General features: G+C 46.9%; 1 protein-coding gene across 1 annotated transcript in view; it reads right to left on the bottom strand.

Annotated features, from left to right (window-relative positions):
• Nucleotides 1–12,787: 12,787 nt before the first annotated feature.
• LOC121358196 (extracellular tyrosine-protein kinase PKDCC-like) overlaps nucleotides 12,788–21,337 on the bottom strand; it is an 8,726-nt gene continuing 176 nt past the window's right edge. Inside the window, exons 2-8 of the mRNA XM_041476153.1 lie at nucleotides 20,944–21,327; nucleotides 20,640–20,762; nucleotides 18,138–18,409; nucleotides 16,952–17,031; nucleotides 16,743–16,847; nucleotides 15,154–15,330; nucleotides 12,788–13,653 (exon numbers count right to left, since the gene is read on the bottom strand). Coding sequence (XP_041332087.1) covers nucleotides 13,550–13,653; nucleotides 15,154–15,330; nucleotides 16,743–16,847; nucleotides 16,952–17,031; nucleotides 18,138–18,409; nucleotides 20,640–20,762; nucleotides 20,944–21,327 — 1,245 coding nt within the window. The 3' untranslated portion in view covers nucleotides 12,788–13,549. The remainder of the gene's footprint in view (nucleotides 13,654–15,153; nucleotides 15,331–16,742; nucleotides 16,848–16,951; nucleotides 17,032–18,137; nucleotides 18,410–20,639; nucleotides 20,763–20,943; nucleotides 21,328–21,337) is intronic.

Raw genomic sequence — 21,337 nt, 5'->3', positions numbered from 1 at the left:
ATCAGTTTAATTAAATCATCTTAAAATGATTTTGTGGCAGGCGCTGCTTTCCTTGCGCAGGCAGCAGCTCCATGCAGCGCTGCTGCGGCGGGGCTGAGCCAGCTGGGCAAGGAGGGGAGCCTGCAGCAATGCAGCTCGGGGTCATTGCCTCCACCAGCACTGCCAGGAGCAGAGCTTGGAAATTCCAGCAAGTCTTCTTGGAAGGGCGTCCTTTGTTAACATGCAGGAACACTAAAAGGAGGTCTGATGCCATTGCTGCAAGATGGGCTAAAAAAATAGGGCACAGAAGGCAGGTTTCTCCTAAATCCCGGTGTTTTTTGCTGTTTATGCATCACAACATCCATTGGTTTCATTTGTGCAGAAAGCTATTTTCAGTTTTCCAACTTTTTGAGGTGCATTTCCCATACTAGCCAGGCCTTATCTGGTACACTAGTGTTAATCCACAGCTGGCCTGGCACCACCTGCTGATCTAGTCCTCCCTTTTATTCTTCCCCCTTATGTTTTTCAGAAATTAGTCGGGAGGCCTGGAGTTCTGATTGTTTTAACTGCTGAACACTTCCTTCACAATTTTTAGCTGTGGGCTTGAGTCACGGCTGTGGATTCTCTTCTACTGACTCATATGAGGGGAAGAATTCATCTCCGTTAGAAGGCTGAGTGATCAAAATTATTTACACCCATCATGCTTTTATCCCTTCCAAATTTACCCTGTGTCACACAGACCCAAATTGTAAATGTCTTGGGAGGAAATTAAACCCATTAGGAGTGATTTTGAGCATGCCTCAAAAATCTGAGTTCTCAGGGAGCCTCAGCTGCCCCCAGTCCTGGGAGCAGCTCTTGGAAGATGCACCACAGTGACAAAGCTGCCCACCAGCTGCCACCAGCAAGGGTGACTAAGGGGTGAAACAAGCCAAAAGGAGACCTATGATCATGTATGCTGACTTTGGCTGGAGTAGAATCAATTTTCTTCCCAGTGGCTGGTATGGGGTTTTGTTTTGTGTTTGTGCTGAGTCCCGGGTTGGCAATAGAGATGTTTTTGTTATTGCTGAGTAGGGCTTAGGCCCTTTTCTCCTTTCTGTACTGCCATTCAGGGAAGCTGGAGGTGCATGGAAATTTGGGAGGGGACACAGCCAGGACAGGTGACCCCAGCTGACCAAAGGGATATTCCAGATCATGTGTAGTATATAAAACAGAGGAAAGAGGAAGAATTTGGAATGCTGTTTGTCTTCCCGAGTCACCATCACGTGTGATGGGGCTTTGCTCTCCTGGAGGTGGCTGAACACCTCCCATAGGAAGCAGTGAATTCATTCTTTGTTGTTCTTTGCTTGTTTGTGCAGCTTCTGCATCCCCAGTTGAACTGTCTTTATTTCAACTCACAAGTTTTCCACCTTTCACCTTTCTGATTCTCTCCCCAGTCCCACTGGTGGGGGAGTGAGCAAGTGGCTGCCTGGGGCTTGGCTGCTGGCTGGCTTGAGACCACAACCTCATGGAAGCCTGGCTCCCACAGCGAGCACAGGGCTCACGCAGAACACAGCCCTTTCTTGGAAGAAAGCTCTCAGCAACATGGAGCAGGGCAATAACCAGTGTACAAAGCACTCAGGGGCACACGGGACCTTCTCTGGGGCTCCACCAAGGGCACTGCATGACAGCCCCTTCCCCAACAGCCATCACCTCAGCCTGGCAGAGCCCCCACAGCTGGGGAAACTGAGGAAGGGGGTGCTGCTATTGTGAGAGAGCAGATTCCTGGCATGAGTAATCAGGCCAAGAGTCAATACAAAGGAGATGCATGCAAGTCTTATAACTGGAGTAATGCAAAATGCTTAGCACTACTGCCATTCTGGCCTTACTGTGCTTTCATAATCCAAGTTAATAGGTTTGCAGAATCCCTCTGTGCAGCATTGTATTTAGAGATTTGGGGGTTCTGAAGCCAAGAGCTTTGCTACTACTTACTTGAGCTGTGCAAGCTGTAGTTGCACAATAGTTAAACATCAGTAACCAAGTGTTTCATCTGGTGTGCAGTCCCAGTCGCTCCTGTATACCCAGTTGCTGGCATGATGCTTATCTGACCATGGGGTAAGTCAGCTCAGGAGACTGACCTGGCAAAAAAAAAAAAAAAAACAAAAAAAACCAAAAAAACTTTTTGCTAGGCAAGCCCCTGCACCCTTGTAGAAAAGAGCTGATGAACACTTGTGTTCACGTTGTGTTTGCAAGTCGGTTGTCTGTCTGGGGAGGTTGTGGAATCTCTCTGGAGATAATGAAAAACCACCTATGTTCAATCCTGTGCAATTAGCTGTAGGTGGCCCTGCTTCAGCAGGGAGGTTGGACAGGATGACTTCCAGAGCTCCCTTCCAAACTCAGCCATTCTGTGATTGTTCTGTGTCCCATCAAACACAGTTCAGAAGCAGCTGTAAGCACATGAGCCTCAGGGTGGAAGGCCCAGCCCCAGGGAGGAGAGCCAGAGGGCATTTTCTTAATTGGGGCGAGTCAGTCTCAGTCTGCACCATGATGGATGGAAAAGTGGGGTTTGTGCAGCTCCCTGGTTCTGGCACCCACGTTCTCCCTGCCTCCCTGGCCTCCAGACCACACTCATGCAACCACACGTTCACAGCAGGGAGTTCCCTGGCTTAACACGGATGCCTGCTTCAGGTTCATTTCTGTCTCTGATGCCTGTTGGTCTGGCTGGCTGTGAAGAAGCCTCGCTGCAGGGGATGCTGCAAGGGAAGAGGTGGTAACACCTTTCCAGAAACACAGATTCATATTGGCTTTAGTGGAGCATGAAACCACAAGGGCAATGCTCCTGTACCATGCTTCTTCCACCTGCCACAGCTCTGCCCTTTCTCCTGTCCTTTTATGTCCCCTGCCCATTCTACAGCCTTTCTTTACCAATATATTCTAACCCTCAGCAACCTCCCTCTTCCTCTGGCACTTATCCAGCCAGTTTTTTTCTCACTAACCTCACACACTAATTTTAATTTCTTTGCTCAGACAATTTTCTTCCATTTTAATGGGTGAAATTGGTTTTCAGGGAGCAGGAGCTCAAGGTACCTGGCAAAAGCACAGAGGCAAGGGCAGACAAGGAGTTTGTGAGACCCTTTTAGCAGTAATGAGGTGCTGCTTTGGCTTGACAGACTGAAGTCAGATGCTCCTGTTTGTTCTCTCTCTCCAATTTAATTATTTGTGTTCTTTCCTCCCTGTACTGATAAAAATGGAGTTTTTTAAATGTGAATTAGGCTTGTAAATGTAGTCCCTATTTTTTCCCTCAGCCTCTGAACCAATCCATTTAACACTCCCTAACTCACAATATATGCTATTATATGACTGCAGTGTGGATAAACAGTAAGTTGATAGCAGGGTTGAGATGCAAATCTACAGATAACATTTTACTTCAAGGGCAGAGGATGTCAAAGGTCCCAGCTGTACTGTACCTCAGGGGCAGCTTCTGTACAGTACAGAAACCTGAAGAAGCAGAGAAGCTGACAAGAAATCCCTTCCCACCCTGTCCTCATGTTTAAATGCAAACAAATACTGAGAACAGAATACAGAAAAATTTATATATATATATATATATATACACACACATATATACACACATTCCTGCCATTCTCTGCATGTTATTAATCCTCTTTTCCTCTACCAGAGAATATATTAGTGAGAGTAGGCTAATAATGCAGAGACATCTGGCTGAGACTAGAAAGAGTAGCACGTTTATGCATTATTAATGTGTCAGAAAAAACAGACTTCTGTGGCCTGACTGTATGTATTGGATCAGTATGGAATGGCCTTTATAGGAGAGTTAGCACTGATAATTGGTCCATTTTGCTTATCTTTTGCCATGGAACAATCTCCAGGAACAGGCATGTTTATTTTATCAAACAATGAAAGAGATTATGTTCTGAAATAGCCTTTCCTGAACAGTTAAAGCACAACACTTCTTTATTTCTAAAAGAGAGAATGTGATCTGGGAAGCAATGCAGGGTGAGCAGAGTAGGGAAAATGCAAATTTCCACCTTAGCAAATCTGTACTCACAAACTGTGTCTTTGGGGATCCTTGGTTGTCTGAGAACAGCTGTGCTCCAGTCCCACTAGTGAAGCAGAGAACCTTTGAGGAGAACACAGAATTACAGTGGGGCTTCCAAAGGCATAACTTTGGCACAGAGGAGATGACCGGTTTATGTCTTGACAAATATAACACAAGGAGGCTAAAACCCCAAATCTCGTGCAGTAGGGCGGGGGCCATTGGGGCTGCCCAGGTGTGAGACACAATGCTCAGTTTTATCATCCAGCTTTGTCTCCCTCCAGTTTATTGGTTGGATGTGTGATGGTAAAATCAGCAAGAAACTGGAGGAGGCCCCAGCCTTGGAAAGAGAGAGCTGCATGCATTCATGTGCTGCTCCTTCCCAAAGGATGGAGTGACTTTGTTAGCATTTAGCTCGTAAATCAGGGTGCAAGGAGACAGCCTGGCTCCTGCTCCCAGCCTCTGACATCTGAACACCTTGGCTCAGCAGCAGGGTAGAGTCACATTGCCAGCAGCACAGGGCCTGCACCAGCCCTGTCTCTTAGCTTACACAGACAAGTATTGGCACCAAGCTCCTGGAATGGGATTCATTTCACCAGTCTGTGTCTGAACTAGTCACCCTGGACTGCTTCTAGAATCGATAGGAGCTCTGAGGATGTAACTCACCCTGGGCAGGAGTAGCTATCTAATAGGGGTCAAATGCATTGCCCCAGAAAGGGCCCATTTCTCTCTGCTGAGTACAAGGAGCGCTGAGCTGCTGCCTCTGCCACAGCTGCCCACAAAACCCTGGTGAGATGTCCCTGCTGTGCAGAGGTGTCTGGGCACAGCACCTACAGCTTGGTACTGCCACAGCACGGGGCCATGCCTGTGCAGAGCCTCATCTTCCTCACAGAGACAGCAGCGCCCTGGAGCCCAGCTTGGTGGCATCCAGGCAACTGCCCTTGGCCAAGCTGCCTCACAGGAAGGCCCCAGTGGCTGCTCAGGAGCTGGGATACACAATGTGCCTTGGAGCAGGGAGTCCCTTCAGGGAGCTGCCACTGCATATCCGAGGCATCTTGAAATCCCAGCTGAAACGGGGGCTCTGCTGAAGCAGCTGTAGAACATGCCTGAAATAGGATGTCTTGGCTAGGCTGAAGCAAGGTGCACCCTTCCAGCACCAATTGCTTACCTGGCTTAAGAAACAGCCTCGTCTGGAGATGCCAAAGGCATGGGCACCAATCTGCTCTGCACTGATCCAGCAGATTGAGGCAGGGCAGAGCTGCTGTGCCCATCCAAGGGATATGCAGGCAGGCAATGGCTCCAGCCACTCTTGGAATGGGCCAGGTTGGTGCAGACACCAACTCACTCCCAGAACCATATGGATAGCTGTGCCACACTTGCAATGGTGCTAAAAAAACAGCCAAATCTTTGTCGTTTGAAAAGACGTGTCCTTCTAGAAAGCCACGAAACAACACTAAAACAAGTCACTCAGAAGCCTGCCACTTTTCAAGTCCCTAGGCATGGTGCAGCTTGACAGCAGCTCCCAGGCAGAGCCCAGCAGATGCATCCACCTTGCTGAGCCCTGGGATCGGGGTGAGGCTTGGGGACAGCACAAGACCCAGCCATGGCTGTGGGAAGCATTGAGGCAAAACCCCACAGAGTGAGATTCACACCAAGTGTGTGAGATTTGACAGGTCTGCCACTTTGCAGAGCCAGACCCTGGCCCCTGGCGAATACAATGACAAAAGGACAGATGCTGCCAGAGTGTTTGGCCTTGCTGTCGCTGCAATGGCAATGACACTTGACTCAGAAACTTGGCAGCTCTGGAAGAGAAGTCCTAGTTCCTTGTCCTGCCCACAGGACTGTGGCTCTCCCGCAAAAGCATGAGACCATCTGGGTTTCTTGGTGATATTTCCAGTCCCAAGAGAAAGAAGAAGCCCCAGGAAATGCTGATTTTGAAAGTCATTTGAAACAAGTATGCACCTCTCTGGTTGGGAGAGTTGGAATATTTTGGCCACACGTTTGCAGTGCCTGACCCCCTGCGCACACCTGGTCCTACCTGCATCTTTCCCCCCTTCAGAGCCCCCTTTTGCTCAGAGTGGGGAAGGGAAACAGTCTGATTTGGCAAATAACTTGCTGTGAAAATGATGAATTCAAGAGCACGTGGAGCTTGTGGTTGAAAAAACCCGTCTGATCAGCAGAACTTTTCTCCCTCAGCATCTAAGGGCACATTTAGTCTCAAGGCCAAGCTGCCATGTGGTTATAAAATAGAAGCAGGCCTGAAGAACTGATCTAACTTTCTTCAATTGTCTGTGTATCTTTAATCATGTTCACCACTTAAAATGCAGCAGAGCTGGCAGCTGATAATTAGACTGAGCCTGCAGCAGCATGGCCAGTGGCCAGATCACATGGCTCCTTTCATCTGCATATTTATGCATTTAAAGGAGAGGAAAACTTTCATAACATTTTAATAACTAGGTTTTTCTGAAACCATAAATCCAGTCCTCTGGGCTTAGCCTACACTCTCCTTCTGATCTTACATGAGTGGAAGAGGGTGGGGTGTTTTGTTTGTTCTCCCCATTCTTTTCCTGAGCACGAACGTGCAAAGCCCAGCCTCTCCAGCGTGGGGTCCTCCGGAGGGTGGGAGGGTCACACAAGGTAAAACTGCACTTCTAAGGATGAAGGTATGACTTTGATTTGGTTCCTGGCGTGGGAACAATTCCCCTTTCCCAAGATAGCTCATCTACAGACTAGCAGGAATGAAGCTGCTTTGCTAAACAATGGCTCCAAACAAAGAATTCCTGATATCTGTATTTCAAACAGAAGCTACAGCACATGTCGGCTGATGCTTTTCTTAGCACATCACCATCAGATTCAGCCCTAGGACAGTGATCTTTCAGATCATGAGCTGAAAAGATGTGAAAACACCGGGAGCTGGTCCCAGTCCCACCCACCCCCGGCTCTGTCTCCATGTATGCTGCCAGAGACAGCCATGGGTGGGCCGAGTTCCTACATGAGGTGTCTCCATTCCTCCCATGGGCACATCCCAGCAGTGCCTGGCCACTGTCTGCAGCCACTGCCTTATCTCCTGCTGGGGAAGAGCCAGGGCAATGCTGCCAGGTGCTGTGATGGGGGGATGCTGTGTCCATCTCCCCGGCCTGAGGGTGGCAGCTCCCTTGACAGCCTTGGTGACATCCTGCAGGGTCCTGCAGTGAGGCTTTGCAGACCATCCTCCCTCTCCCTGGAGGCATCACTGGCATGTGCACATGGGCTTTTCCATTAGCATGAAATGACAGCTACTATCAGCACGATAACAGAAGGTGAGGATGAGAGACTAATCCTTATGCTTCTGTGTTGTCTTAGCAAGATGGAGAAAGCCCTGTTAAAATAACACTGATTCACAGTTTTCTTTCAAAGATGAAGAATTCTGTTAAAATAAAATAGAAAACTATTTAATGAGATGCAGTTCTTAAACACCATTACTTTATTTTTAAGGAAAAGTTAATTATTCTGTGCTGAAAGCAGCTTTTACCAAAGGTTCTCTGGGTGAATCAAACAATATGTTGCTGATTTATAAGGGTTTTGATAGAGGGTTTAGTTGTTGTTTTCATATAGCAAGCAAACAAACAAATAAATTTCAATGATTAGGCAATTTCCAGAGTACATATTGAACTCTAACACTAGCACTCTTTAACAGTGCTTGTAAAACTTTGGGGTTTGACACAACTCTGGGGTTTAAGTGAATTTAGGTGAGTGCCACTGCTTCATTTCAGAGGCAATGTTGATTGATATAGTTATGTAACAATAGCTTTGCTAGACAAACTGAAAGAGTCAAACCCAGAAAAATGCAAACCATGGCATTAACTCCACTGGGAGGGACAATGGTTTGTTTCTTGTGTATTTAAAGAATCGGAACAAACAAACAAGGGTAAGATTAATTAGGAGTGGGAGTAAATTACTCCCTCCCCAAGGAAATGAAGAACAGCACTGGACACGACACAGCTGTGGTGCCAAAATATTTCTTGACATTTTCCACTGGAAGTCCAAGAGAATTTCCTTTGCACTCCCGTGTTTCTAAGACATTCATAAAGCACCTCTCCATCTACCTGTTGTGATGATAAACTTGTGTCCTTAGGTTTTATTATCACATTTTTAATCTAAACATGAACTCTCTGATCTGTCATCTGAAGTAGTGAGGGAATTTTCAGCAGGGTTTTTCCCAGCAAAGAACAATTCACTTGCTAAAGACATTATGTGGGAGATATAACTCACAGATACAAGAATCTGAAAATTTAGGTGTTTGTTTTGTAATTTTGAGGGTTGCTGGTCTTTAACTTAGTTTTGAGGCTATATCTTACATTTCCAATACTGTAAGTAGGGCAACAGATTTTAGCCAAAAAGTCCACTTGAGACTCCTATTGATTTTGATGAGTTTTGAGGATAAATACTGATGAACACAACATAATGTCAGAATCTGCATTTTCCTAAGCCTTGTCTAGACTTGGATTTGGAAGGTGTGATGCACCATGTGACATACAATGTAGTTAAGGCAATGTGATTTTAATGGACAGCTTTAAACTTGGTTGTTTTTCAGGAAGCTATTACTACATTGTATTTAGCACTTGCTAATCTAGAAACCATCGATGGTTAATGAAAAGAGAGGTTACAACTCAAAGGCAGGCTGATCTTGTGGTTACTCCTTTCAGATGTGGCCTCCTGCTGCACACAGGGCTATTTCATCTCTGATAGAACAGAATAGAAATAAGGGCTCCCCAGCCCTGTGTGGTGCTACTTCCCCAGGGAAGTGGTGGAATCACTGTCCCTGAAAGTGTTAGAACACATGTGACACTTAGGGACAGGTTTAGTGGTGGACCTGGCAGTGCTGGATTAATAGCTGGACTTAAGATGACCTTAGAGGTCTTTCCCAACCTCAATGATTCTCTGATTCTGTGATTCCATGTGTCAGCTGTAGGAGTAAGAGGCAGTGGGGCCACGTGTGGATGTTGAGGGTGCGGGTCTACAAGGGGTTAACGAGTAGGTGTGCTGGGATGGCACATGGGGAGCAGGGGTGTGAGTGAATGGCAGGACAGAGAGACCTGAGTGTGCTTGCTTTAGTTATAGATTTGGGCTTGGAGGAGAATAGTGGTTGTGCTCCCTGGGAGCAGTGAGGATAAGGCTGTTGTGGCAGTGGGTGCACTGAAGGGACATCATTTGGTGCACAGAAAGTCCAAGCATATGCATTTCTTAAAATACTATCAGCATCTTCATCTCCTCCACAGCTATGCCAAGAAGTCTTCTCTACCAGTAAACCCAGAGCTTTTGCCATCTGGGCTGGCCAGCTAGGCAGGCTGAGGCTCTGAAGGCTCTCAAGCACAAGCCCTTGCCTGAAGCTCTCACACAGAGCCAGGAGCTGAATTCCAAGCAGAGTCTGACAGCTGTTCCCTTCAGCTATCACCCATCCTTGGTACACCCAGACCTGCTTGATGTAACCTGATACATTTTCCCATTAGCCAAGAACTATAATTCAGGGAAAACCCACCATCCTGAACTAAGCAGATGCTGCAGAGAAGGCAGAGGGCGTCACGGTTACCTCTCATAAAATTCTCTTCTGTGAATTTTCCCATCTCCACATTGCTGGTGGTGACACATTGGTACACTGGCACAATGGGACCAAGGGGAAAGATTGCTCCAAGTACTACAGTGAGCAGGAATAGTCCACTCTGAATTCCTACCAATCCATCATGTGGGGCCATTCTGGATACTGGAGTCACACTTCACTGATTCTTCAAACTGGAGCCCAAACCCAGCTCTTTCAACCCAGTAGGACCAAGTGCTCTGACTTCTAGCCACAAAGTTCAGTGCTTATTACACCAATTTATGAGTGCCCTTTCAGAAATCAGTGTTAATCCAGATGTGTCATTTGAGCCTCCAGCTGACTGTGACAGATTCCTCTTTTTCTTTCCCTAAATTAATTGGAAATTTCATTGGAGTGTTGTTTAGAGCATCAAAGTTTGCAGAATATGCCATGTCAAAATAGAGGTATGACACTCATTGGTACTTGAACCCTGCCTGATGCATCAGAAGTTGATTTTTCATTACTGGGCTCTGTCTCCCTCACTCTGCTTTTCAATCTATCATGCAGTCACTGGTCATGTAAACGTCTGTGCAAACATACTGAACATGAGTAATGCAGCATCTGTTGCTATTTATTAATCTGTGGTTTATATCTTTGGTACATGGTATATCCTTCATGGATGTGGCTTTAACTCTGTTATTACAATACAGAATTAATTAAGTATATTAAAGTTTGTGTCTAAAAAAATGATATTCCTAACTTTTATCTATGGAGGCAACATTTTCATATCCATTCTCTCCTAAAGGCAGCATCCTTTGGGAAGATGTGATAGACACATTTAGGTAAATATTCCTCCAGCACACATGGTTTCCATTGCAATTGATCCCCTGCTGTTTCCTTCCAAGTTCTTTCCTCTGTTACATATTCCACAATGGTGGCTGAAATACTGATCAGCGATAGCAGAGACAAATTGACTCCAGCAGCTGGGAGTTTTAAGGGCAGTAAATGTTTATATCTGAGGTTTTATGTACTGTAGTTACTGAAATACAGTTTTTAGGCATGCACTGAAAATTTCAGTGGCATTGAAAGTCTAAAGTTGCTCAAGCCAGTTATAATTTAGTAAAAGGATAGAATGAATAAAGGCTGACTGAATGAGATGGGGCATGAAGACAGTGCACTACAAACCAGCCCCATGGGCCCAAAAGCTGTATAGAAGATGCTTCCTCCTGTAGCCTCCCCTTAGGGCTGGGAACAGTTTGGGTGCTTCACACAGACCCGGCACAGAAGCTGCACCTCAGCCACCTGTGAGCTGCCTGAAACCTGGGAGTCACAAGCTGCTCACTGCAGTCAATCAAAGAAATAATCCTACATGCTTTTAAACTGGCACAGTAATTGGTAAAAGTTTCTCAGCAGACTATAGCTGCAAGAATAGCAGCAAGAAGCTGGGGGAAAAGCAGGGTGGGAATTGCTTTTCCCAGTGACTGTGTTTCCCTAAATGCATGTCAAACTACAGCTCTAGATGTGGCAACTTAGAGTTTAGCACATGAACAGCATTGGTCATAAAGGCATGCTTGTGCCCTGGCTACTTCTCTGTGCCAGCCAGATGAATGAGGGCTCATGCTGTAAGGATGTGCTTACTCCTTTGCACAGGGTGGTCTAAGTGTCCTACAAAAGCCACTTGCTATGGCAACAGCAGATCGAGCATTGCAATTCTTTAAAGCCTAGCTTCCCTTTTTCTTTACTTTTTAATTTTTACTTTATTATTGCTTGTTAATGACTGTGTGTTCAAATCTTTCAGGACACGATCAGTGGTCTCTTGTGCCAGGGTCTAACTGCAGGTCTGATGCTGGAAGCTGCATTTATCCAAGTGACACTGGCATTCCCTGCAGCTTCACCATCTGCCGAGGGGCTGCCTGTGACTGGCAGCAACCCAGCAATGAGTACTTGACAGAAAAACCTGCCACGTGAAAAAGCATCACACGACTAAAATACACAATGTTCTTTCTACCAGGAGAAATTTTTAATATGGGAAGGTCTTTCTAACACGAACTGGAACCACTTCAACTTTTGCATTCTGTTTCTACCTCTGTGAAACGACCCCAGGTTGGCCCTTGCACGGCCCTGCTTTGGGGAAAGTACTTCTGCTGTGGATCTCAGGCGGCTGGGAGATGTGGAATAAACTCCCTTTACCTCTTGCCAATGTAGAGCACAGCAGGTGTCTGAAGCCCTGCTCACTGGGTCGGTGTAAAACAATAGCAGACCCCTGGCAGGACCTTCCCCTCAACTTCCACAGGACCCGCTGGAATGGAGAGAGGGGTCTGTCCCTGCCCATTTTAAAAGCCTTGCTGTCACAAAGCCTGCAGCAATGTCATCATCACAAGAGCCTCCTTGCTGTGCTAAGTAGGAATTCTCACTAATTGATATCACTACCGAGTCCTCCAGCCCCAGAGTAAGCAGCAGGGGCTCCAGTGCATGAGAAAGCCACCATGAAAAGGCATCGCTGAGGTTAATTGAGTACTAACGAGCTGAAAGGTGGGCTCCTGCATTAGGAAACCAGGGAGAGACCATCAAAAACACAGCATGATTCCAGGCAAGAGCTCCAGCATCTTCAGTGCAGGGGTGCGTGCCCCAGCTGCCACAAGGTCCCACACAGAATTGGCTACACGGTTGCTGCCCGTGTCCCAAGAGTTGTAATTTCTGCTGTGGGACAAGCAGAAAACAATGTGGCATCAGGCAGAGGCTGCAGAGTGGCTCCCCTGCACAAAGCCAGGGACCTTCCCTAGGAGACATGAAGTCTGTGGTGATTTAGGTTTCCCAACAGTGCTACAGAAGAGGTCCTGGATAGTCACTGCTTCCAGGGACTCCCAGCAGTGCCACATTACACTGCCATCTCTTACAGTCTGAAATTATACTAACCCCAGCTATTTTTCAGAGGCCACATCTACAATTTCAGCAAAGGGCAGTTGCAGGAGGCTCTTGGGACCACACAGTCTCCTCTATACTCAGAAGCCTGCAAGTAGAGCCACAGTGTCCTTCAGGACCTAAGTGTCTGAGGGGGCTCAGGAACATTCATACAGACACTGCTTGGAGCACTCACAGGCTGGCCTCAGAAGTGGGTAACAATGCTAGGTGAGCTGAAGGTAGGAAACACTGGCATTTCTTCATCTGGTTACAGTAAAGACTTAGGCAATTAAAGGGAAAAAAAATTTCTCACAGCATGCTTAGAATAAACAGTCATTCTTTATCATACAAAGTCAGACCTTACATATAAATAATTTTAATGTCTCGCTCTTTCATGGAAAGTAACAGAGAAAAACCTTCAAGGTTGATACATGGGAGCTGGTATTAGAAATCACATAGGATCAACCCCAAATCCTGCATCCAAACACACAGGTATTTGGATCCAGTGTTGACCTATACACCACTTCCCTCCCCTGCACTGGAAGGAACTGAATCAGGACCCTCCTTGGAGGACCACCCCCATCATCAACCTCCGGTTATGGATCCCAACCCTTCAACCTTGGCCTCATCACTGAAATCCAGCCGTTTACATTTGCAGTAGTAAGAAAACCCAGTTTGTAGCTGCAGAAAGAGCCGTTGCCTTCTCCAAAGTGCATTATCTGTAGATTTTTGGAGGTGACTGAAACAACTAAGCCTACCCCAGCTGGATCCTTGAAGCTATTTCTATTTCTTGGCTGACAAGCTGGCCAAAGCAGCAAAGCTAAGTATTGCACAGTCTAGCAACATTTGACTAAAACTGAGACCATTTATGTGGAACAGCAGTGTGGGAACAGAAAAGAAGCTAGTGGAGCAGCAATGAGAAATTTGAGCTTTGATCAAGGAGACAGCAGCATTTGACTCTATCTGAGCTGGCAGGGAGATCCCATCCCAAAGCAAAATAAAATATGTCATTCTTTCCAGCAGATGAAATTCTCCCCAGCAGTTTGTTCCTCCCAGGATCATTTTATGTGATCTCATTGTCTTTAAAGTCCTTCCCCTGAGGAAGCCGAACGTTTAATATAGACTACGGCGTTAGTATCCGGTATTAAATCAGTCCAGCTACTCTGAAATGAGGCGAGTGGGCGCCCTGGAAAGGAAATAAAAATGCAAGTTTAACAGAGGAGAGAGGTTCACCTTGACCCATGCTATTTATTGCAAAAGGCACAGGAACACACTGCTTGCCCAATGGAGGGTCACTCTGCCCTGCCATAGATGTGTTTTACCCTCCCAGTAAATTCCAGATGCTCAGAGTGTGCACAAGGAATGCATCATCCAACCCCAGAGGCTTTTAGATCTTGCTTTGCTTTACCAAGCAGCCCTAGGAGAGACCAGCACATTCCCACAGCTCTCATTAATCCAGCTGGCAAACTTAGGCACTTGGCATTTCAGCCACACAGTTCTGGCATCTTTGGCTGCAAAGACGAGCCATGAAACTGCAAGGAAGAAAAAAGTCAGGAAGGGAACCTCTAAAGACCTCAGGCATGGTGCAGGACGTCAGGGATCAGCACCTAGCAAGGCACTGCAGAAAGGGTCCCTGTCCCACGTGCTTCTCCTGCATTCTCACCGTGGTCTCAAGCAGGATTCCTTCCAGGCAGGCACCACACACAGCACTAAGAGCTGCCCTGTGAGGAAGCCAGGTGTGCTGTGTTAGGCACAACTCACACGATCCATTGCTGGTGTGAAACTTGATGGCTCAAAGAGATTTATGTTGCATGCGTGTGTAAATGTTTGCCACAAGCCAATTGCACACAAGCCCTCAGAAAAGCTGCATTTTTGATGGTTTAGAGAGTTTTTTTAAATGTCATGTGAACGGACAAGTGGCTCAAAGAGATTTATGTTGCATGAGTGTTTAAATGCTCTTACGTAACTAGTTTGCCACAAGCCAATTGCACACAAGCCCTCAGAAAAGCTGCATTTTTGATGGTTTAGAGGGTTTTTTTAAATGTCATGTGAATGGACAAAACATGATTCTTCAGCACCACTGTGAGTGAAAACACTCATTTACCTCATTTAGTGTTTTACTTCAAGAAACAATTTAGCCCACGCTTGAAGTGTCAGCTAAATGAGATAATTTAAAATAATTCTGAAAACATGCTAACTGTAAGAGGCTATAATCAGAGCTAATTACAGGGACATTCTGGAAATCCCTTGGCTTGGGGCTTTAGTTTTGATAAAGGGGATAACAACTTGTAAGCTATGATTCTTTTAATTATAACAATAGTAACCACCTTCTTTTACACAGCTTCTTTCATCTCTAAAATCCCCACAGCTCTGCAAACTATACATACCACAGGGATTGTTTAGCCTAACACCAAAGTGAAGCCATCTCTGCAAGAAATGAGTAAGCGTTTAACAATACCTGGCAGTCCTGAGCAAAATTTGTAGAGGAAAAAAGGTACAGAGGGAGAACATAATTGCTCTTGTGTCTCCTTACCAACACTCAGGGGATTTCTGGATGCCCACAGTGGCAGCCATCTGAGCTTGAGGATAAGGAAGGCAGCTTTTATATGTGCCTATAGACTCAAGGCACTGTGGAGGAAGGCAGCAGCACCACGTGGCAGCACGCTGTCACACTGCCCAAGCTCACCTGTCCACGTCCTGTGCTGGGTGACAATAAAGCTTTGACACTGCAGCTGGGAGTTACAAATGGCAGCGGCCTCCTCGGCGCTGTGGATGGACAGCAGGCAGCCCAGGTGGCTGTAGGAGGGCCAGCACTTGTAGTCTTCTCCTTCCACCGTTCGGAAACCCTTCAGGGAGATGTAGTCTGGGGACAGAAAGAGGGTGCCTAGGGAAACACTCCGGGTGCGCTTTCAGAGACTAGCTACACTACACACTCAGTCAGTGAAACCCTCAGGAGGATTGCAACACTGACAGACTGAACTGACCTGCCAAGGTGGAGTGAGGTGGAGCTGCAAAGCTAAAAGAAACCCAAATCTTGTCCTTTGGTCCTGCAGTGGAGCACAGGACAGCAATTCGCCCAGAGATGCAGGAGAGGGGTCAGGGGTCTCAAGGGCAAAGGGAGAGGGGTGCCACCGCAGGGGTGGGTAAGAGGAGGAGGCTGCTGTGCAAAACCACAGGCCCTCCATGTTTTCCCTGGAGAAACCAACCTCAAAATAGCCTCTCCTCCACCCCAGCCTCACAGATCCAGCACCAAGTACATGGGGCACAGACCGACCCACCCATCATGGTGCCACCCACAGAAACAGGAGATTGAGGAACCCCACTGGGGGAAAGGGAGGCCAGATCCTCCTCCTGACAGGGAGACCTGACAAAAGACCTGACAAGTCTGAGCAGATGTTTTTTTCACTGACTGCTGAGAGTCTCTCCCCACCTTCCCACACCTCTAGGATGGTGATCATTTTGGCACAGAAGCCAATAGACAGGTGTTGTTGGAAAATACCAGTAATTCCTGTTAAAGCTGCTGGTCCTTCCATGCAAATGACCAGATATCTTTGTTTGTAACAGTGCAAATTATAGTTCTTTTACATGTAAAGAGATTTCCTTCTGCAAGCCACCATCACCCACCACCTCATGTGAATGCTCAGGAAAACGCAGGCCACAGTAACCACTGGATTTTTGAAACTTCCTTTTGATCAGCCTCATCTCTACCACTGAATGGGTCCTTTTCAGAGGAATGTACCTCATAAAGGCACATTTATCCATCCAATAGAAAGATCTTCAGAGAAAAGGAACTTAGAGGGCACCAAGGCTCCAGGTACCCTGCCACACACATCATGGCACTGCCACCTCCTCACTCTATGCTTGCACAATTACCTGTGCTCAGCAGACAGAAGCCACACAGTCAAATGGGAAGTTTGAATAGCAACTGACCTGTTGGCCCAAAGGATAATGATATCCCAAGACAGAAGCCACTCAGTTTGCTATCTCAAATACATTCCCTTGAAACACTGATGTTCATTATGAGAAGAGTATTTAGAAACAGTGCAAACAATGTCCATGCAGATTGTCTGCACTGCTTTTACTCTGAAAAGCAGTACAACCATGCATAGCTCCCATGGAAAAAAAACAAAACACAAAAGCCTGCTCAAAAAAAGACACTTTTGGTGCTTTTCCTACTGACTATAAACTGCCTAAACCTAGGGGAGATCAGAATTTGACCAGTTATCAAGTGCTTCACTCCCTCAGTAGATACTTAGAGCATTCAAATTCAACTACCTTTTAAAAGAAGAGGTCTTTTCTGAAGATAGAGCCCAGACTTGTACAGATGTAAAACCTTTTCAAAAGCTCTCAAGGTTTCATTTATTCCATATCGTAAATCACCTACATTTAAGGAAAAAGATGACAAAGATAAGCAATTCCATGAAATACCATTTAGAGACTTCTAATAAAGAAATTTATGAATATGGTTTATGAACAGCTGATACCTGTTGCATTCAGAATATCGCTCAAAAGGGGCCGCAAAGCTGCTGGTGCAGAGTGTGGCAAAAGATAGGTGAAAAAATACCTGCAAAAAATCCCACAGGCTGATTAGAATACAGTGCCTTCATTTCCCTGGTGATTAAGCTGTCTACATTTTCCCGTGACTTGATTATCCATATGCAACTAGTAAGTCTGCTTTGGTTACAAAGTTATGTTTGAGCACATCCTGGTGCTTCAGATGGTTCCTGTGAGCTGGGCTGAAAGCCTGGTCCTTGCTGCATGAAATCTACCTTGCAAAGCCTCATGCAATAAAGCTTCCCCTACTTCCCCTAGGCCATTTTTGTATACTAAGCAATGTATTTCCCACAAAAAAAAAAAAAAAAAAAAAAAAAAAAAAGACCTGTATAAAAGAAGACTCATACAAGATCTTTCTCTTGCCCTGAGAAGGTTTGACCTTCTCATTGCCCCCGAAAAGTCAGGATGACTCATTTCCTGACCTTTCCACAAAATTCCTGTCCTAGGGAACAAGTGCACAAGAAACAAGGGCAACTGCAAGGCTGCAATGATCTATGCATGGATTTACTTTAGCACTGAATCCTGGAAATCCAGGCTCCCTTGCTAAGTCCTTCTGTGTAAATATCCAGCTGCCAAGGCTTTCCTCCAGGACGTGACCTGCCAAGCATCAGTGGTGAGCAAAAGTCCCTGCATTTCCAGCTGATGGCCCACGTGCAGTGTGCGGCAGCCTCAGCCCCCTGCCTGTTACCTGCCCCACTGCTCTCCCACAGGGAGATTCAGAGATGAAGGGAAGCACTGGCCAGCCTGTTCCCAACAAAGCTGGTGGGGTTTGGCAGGTAGCCTGCACTGCCACTGCTTTCAGCAAGCACAGCCCATGCATGTCAAGCACCAGGGCTTGTTTGGTAAACAGCAAATGTACAGGTGCAAGCTCTGGGGCAAGCTTTTGGAGGGCGTTGGGGAAAGGGAGCAGCAGAAGAAAGATGCCTCTCCCACCAGACAACAACTACCCTATTTTCCTGACTTATAAGGAAAATCACTTGCTTCAAAGTGATCCTTAACTACCCTTTGACAGAGGTGAGGGGAATCACCACATGGAAGAAGAACAAGGTGCCAGAGGCTACATCGCAGGGCGTGAGCTCAGCCATCCCAAATCTTCCCCCCTGCAGCTGGACATACCGATATGCATTGAACAGATTCTTCTTTTCATTTATTCCTTCACATTTCCCAACCACAGAGCATTTGAGAGGGAAACTTTTGGTAGGGAAGTCGAGTGTGCAGTCATTATCTTCCTTGCAAGACAGCTCCTCAGTGCTGGCATCATCCATGTCTGTCACTTTTAGGTTTCCATCCACCATAACAAACTGCCTTGGCTGGAAATCCAAGAGGGCTATTGAACCCAGGGGGGAATGTGCCAAGTAAAACAGCAGTTTCACAAGACTCAGGCAAATCTGAGAAAGAGAAGATGAATATGCATGTTAAAAAAACAGATGAAAAACAGCTATTAAATTGGAAGTAGAACAAAGGGGAGGGCATTCAATTAAAAGAGAAAAAAGGCATACAGAACTTAAAAGGTAATTATATGTATGCTACAAAATTTATTATCAACATTGCCACAGGATTTGACTGGTAAGTAGTTTAGCAACATTTTTTAAAAATGTGTGTACACAAAAAGAGACATTTGCAGTTTGAAGAGCTAGAGGAGAAAGCTGTGAGGAAAACAATAGCAGTCTTCATGTTTCAGGAGCTATATTGATTTGCTAGTTGAAATCAGAAGGGTTTTTCCCAGTCTGGCATAAAATAGATTCCACTCCCTTCCCCCATGCTGCTCAGTACAGACTGAGGCTCCATGGTCATTAATACCAGATTCATGCCTTGCTGCATCCCTCAGCAGTATGAATTTGGGCACACAATCATGCTTCTGAAGAATTAGTCAAAGCTTGCAATGTATTTATTGCCAGCTTTTTTGCTTTTATGACAACTTTCTGGCAGCCGGGAAAGGCTGGACAATACCTGACCCAGCAGAAAGCTTGGTAAATTATTTTTACACAAACTAGAGCTAGAGGAATGCATTTATACTGCACCAGCACTTTGCTCAAGCAGCTTTTTGCAGCAGTTTTCATTCAGTATCAGGAGCCCTGGCATCAGACAAAATGCATCCTCAGCTAGGTGTGCCAGGCAACCCCACGTCACCCCTCGCCACTGCTGATAGTGATCTGTGCAGGCACGAGGGTTTTTTCCCTTGGAGCAGCTCACACGATCCCCCGGTATCTGATGTGGCTCATAACAAGGGAATCCCATATGTTTAGACACCCTAATTAGGAAACAGGACTAGACAGTGCCAGGGAAAATTCTGAGTTAGTGTCTTCTGCCGTCAAGAGGTTGTTAAAATCTCTAACACCGCCATACCAAACTTTACCACCAGCTAATCCAGCATCATGGGTTTCTTACAGGAGACTTTGGCATGCTTAAGAAGATGAGGTGCTAGGAAAGCTATGTAGAAACCAGTACAGAATTGAAGAAAGTAAAACTCCCCAAGCCAAGAGAAATGACTGTGGAAGCTCTGATGCTATTTTAACTTGTTTAGTGAAGCAATCGTAAGAATCCCAGCTTTGCATCCCACAGCTGAGCGGGCGGTTGCCACACTCCCCCTCTGGCTCACATGGCAAGGCTCCCCTTCAACATTCAGGACCACATGCAGACAGAAATTTTATTTTAGGACTTTCGTTGTTCTTTTCTTTTGCCCAAAGCATTTCTTGCTGACATTAAGATACCCTTGATTTTTTACATTATGGGGTTTTTTTTTGCCTCCTGGCACCCAAACAAGTAGTATTGAACCCCCAACTGAGCTCTTGAGGCAAACTGTAAAACAAGCTATAACCAAAATAAGTGCCATGCCACAAGTCATTTATATTCCTGAGGAGCACATGGGTCCTTGTGCAGGATGCCCAGGAGATGAGGCAGATCTCCCTAGAAGGGCTGCAATCCTAGCACCTACAGCAGGAGGAAAGCAATTTAGGAGCGATTTTACTACAATAATTCCTAAAGGGCCAAAATCAGAAACATCCCATAAACACATGGTGAGGGTCAGCTCGCTCAGCTTGTTGCCTAGAACAGGTAACACACAGCAAAGCACAGACTCGGAGCATGGTGATGTGGCTTTCCCATGTCAGACTCGGGTTTGCCGAGGGGCATCCTGACCAAAGCCCTTCTGCACATATATATATATATATATAATGTGTGTGTGTGTGTGTGTGTGTGTCCTGACCAAAGCCCTTCTGCACGTATACATATATATATATATATATGTGTGTGTGTGTGTGTGTGTGTGTCTGTGTGTGTGTGTATAGGCAATATAGAGGCAAAACGAATGTTATCGTGTAATCGAAGGTATTAACCACTGCCCCAGCACCGAGTACAATTTTGCGTCTATGTCCTCCCAGATGAAGTTCTTTTAACACCGCTCTAAGGAGAAAGAAACTAACCGTGAGACACCAAGCCAGGGCTGTGTTAATGTGATTTTAAAGGAATGAAAATGAAACGATTTACAGACAATTTGCGGGATCAGAGTGTCAGCAGGAGAATCCCGTTTGTCCCAGCGGTCACCACCGGATCTTCGCCTGTTTGCCCAGTTTGTGGTCTAAAAGCTACTTTAAAAACTCCTTTGCTTTGTTTTCTTACTTTAAATCTTTCCTCCCAGGGGGTCTGCAGCAGCTGAATCATCTCCAGCGGGGATCCCAGCTCCAGCATGGCTGTGACCCGCAGCTCAGCATCTCCGCTGTTGTCATAGCACTGGCCGTGCAGCTGCGGGAGAGTAGAAGCCACGGTCGGGGCGATGTCGCTGCCAATGCCAGCAGATCTCGGCCGCCCGAGGACAGCGTGGGCACCACGGGCGGACCGGCACAGCCCCGACAACAATTCCCCCGCCGTGCCGTGCCGTGCCGCGCCGAGGCAGCGCCTCCCGCAGCTCAGCGCCCCGCCGTACCTTGACGATGCCGGGGTGCTGCAGGCGCTGCAGCAGCGTCACCTCCTTGAGCAGCTTGTAGGCGGCCAGGCGGCGGCAGCCGGCCGGCGCCCCGTACCGCTGCACGCACCGCCGCACCTCCCGGCCCGCGCCGTGCACCGACTTGAGGGCCACGGTGCCTCCGCCCGCCAGCGCCGCCCGCGCCACCACCTTGGTGAAGCCCCAGCCCAGCACGCTGACGGCCGTCGCCCGGCTCAGGTCGCCACAGTCCAGCCCTGCCGTGGCCGCCGCCTCCCCGCCGCCCGCCACCGCCTCCAGCCGCCGCAGGTCGCGCCGCCTCTGCCGCAGCTCCTCCCGCAAGCCCGGCGGCAGCAGCAGCGGCGGCGGCGAGAAGCCCGGCTGAGCCTCGCCGCCG

This window comes from Pyrgilauda ruficollis, unplaced genomic scaffold (genome assembly GCF_017590135.1).
Source record: "Pyrgilauda ruficollis isolate IOZ18807 unplaced genomic scaffold, ASM1759013v1 scaffold38, whole genome shotgun sequence".
Lineage (NCBI taxonomy): Eukaryota > Metazoa > Chordata > Aves > Passeriformes > Passeridae > Pyrgilauda > Pyrgilauda ruficollis.
The sequence above is the reverse complement of the archived record's forward strand: the minus strand, read 5'-3'. Positions and strand labels throughout refer to the sequence as shown.